Source organism: Etheostoma spectabile, chromosome 19 (genome assembly GCF_008692095.1).
Source record: "Etheostoma spectabile isolate EspeVRDwgs_2016 chromosome 19, UIUC_Espe_1.0, whole genome shotgun sequence".
Classification (NCBI taxonomy): domain Eukaryota; kingdom Metazoa; phylum Chordata; class Actinopteri; order Perciformes; family Percidae; genus Etheostoma; species Etheostoma spectabile.
In genome coordinates this window covers 18,718,823-18,720,850 of record NC_045751.1, presented here as the reverse complement: position 1 = coordinate 18,720,850, position 2,028 = coordinate 18,718,823, and the positions used below count along the sequence as shown (strand labels likewise).

Here is a 2,028-nt window from a genome sequence, read left to right as displayed (position 1 = left end):
TTAATAATTGAGCATCAGTGAAAACTGACTAAAATTGAACTTTACATGCATAGCAATCATCACTAACATGTGGGATCCTGATGTGCACTGCCATGTTTTCTCTATTGACAAGTAAACACACAGATCTGTTTATTGAATCATTGTAATTAGTGTAATTACTATTTTTATTATACCCATAATTCCCTTTGGGTAGTAGGAGATTTGAAGTTAATTGCACTGTGTTGTTTTTTTTTGCTAGTGAGGCTATAAACATCAACATCAGTGAGCCTGAGTGATTCACTTTTATGGGGGGGAGAACTTTACTTGCACAAAAGGAGCCAGTGTAATCACGTTAGTTACGTTTGATTATGATATGTTGCAAATACAACATATCATTATCAAACCTAACAAATGTAATATAACCGATACTGTATGTCATGATCAGACTTCTAAGGGAGTCATGATGAGTTGCGGAGGCTCTGTTAATTCAACATCCTGGAGTAATAGAAAAGTGAATTTCCTCTGGAACATTTCCTGAAGTGATGATGTATGCATATGGGGGCATGCACTCATCTGCCCCCTGTTCTTAAAACCTCATCTATACTGTTCTTTGTTCTCTCACTGGAATGAGCCATGGGTGTTTCACAGTAGTGTTTATTGTGCCTGCTGATATTTGATATTACGTTTTTGATCTGATTTGACCAAACTAACCGGTTTACCTTTTTCTCTCCAATGTGCTGGCCTTTAGCTTTGAGGAAAAACAGGTAATGTGATCATGAAATGTGTGGATGAAGCTTTTCAAGTTTGTCTTTTTGTCCTTTTTTGCAACTCATTCTCTTCATACTGAATTTGCACCTTCGTTCATTTCTTCCAGGCATGTTAAGGTAATCTAAATACATTCATCCGGATACAAAAAACAACAACAATAAAACAGCAAAACTATGTAAATGGGTGATGAATTAGCCGGGCCTTTATTATAGAGGAGTGATAATAAAACATAATAAATCAGGCAAATGCGGCAATTTAACACAAATTAAATGCATTCAAGTAGAAAATGGGAGTGGTTTTGGCACATGTGGCAAACATTTGGCACTTGTTTAATCCTTTCGACAAACTTGTTGGATCACTCTGAGGCATGAAAGGGTATTTACACTGTGGGTTATGGCCAACACTGGCACCAGAGATGACTTTCAAAAACAATGCAAATGTCATATCCCACTAATCAAATGATGTCCACATACACAGTAGTGTCCCGTTGGTTAAGGTTGGAGCTTTTTGCATTTCCACACGAGCAAAATCAACATCCTGGTTAGTCCATAACAAACCAGGAAGATGGTGAACAAACATCTGGGTTTTTGCTGTCAGTCACTTCCTTGTGTCAAGTCACGCAAGTTGGGGTTGTAAATGGCAAAACTTGAAACCTTTGGAGCACGCAGAGTGCCTTGTGATGTTGCAAAATGTTTGGCTTTTTTCCTGTTAATGTCCCCAGAGATGTTGAGTTGAGGTCTGGTTACTGTGGGGGCAGAGCCTTTCAACAGGCTGGGCAGATTTGAATGTGAATATCATCTATGGCTACTTAAATTCAGACATGGGCATGGATAAATGCTTATTGGCTAGAAACAATATGATCTTCCAGGCTGAACAGAAACTCCAGCAACACTTGTTACTAGTTACTTCCGCCAAGGATGTCGTGTTTTTGTCTGCGACGTGTCCGTCTGTCTGTTCGTTTGTTTCTTTGTCTGTCTGTCAGCAGGATTACAGAAAAACAACTGGCCAGTTTTTCATGAAAGTTGGGTTTTGGGGTGGGGGAAATATGGCCCTAAAATAACAATCACAATATTTCAGGGAAAATCTGACAGAATATTTACAAATAGGGAATTATTCTTTTAAAAATGATACAATTTAGAGCTGGGCGATATGGAGAAAATCAAATATTTTGATATTTTTGAACAAATACCTCAATATTGATATTGTGGCGATATTGTAGGGATGACTATTGTTGCTTTGACAAAATGTGCACACAATGAGACTTTTGATAATCAATCATCA

The 2,028-nt window shown here is 37.9% G+C and overlaps 1 protein-coding gene across 3 annotated transcripts in view; it reads left to right on the top strand.

Annotated features, from left to right (window-relative positions):
• Nucleotides 1-2,028, top strand: part of dock11 (dedicator of cytokinesis 11) — a 102,373-nt gene that overhangs the window by 97,165 nt on the left and 3,180 nt on the right. The window contains exon 54 of one of the 3 annotated variants that reach the window (XM_032544769.1): nt 728-743. The exons of the other annotated variants lie outside the window; for them this stretch is intronic. Coding sequence (XP_032400660.1) covers nt 728-733 — 6 coding nt within the window. The 3' untranslated portion in view covers nt 734-743. The remainder of the gene's footprint in view (nt 1-727; nt 744-2,028) is intronic. 3 annotated transcript variants of the gene reach the window in all.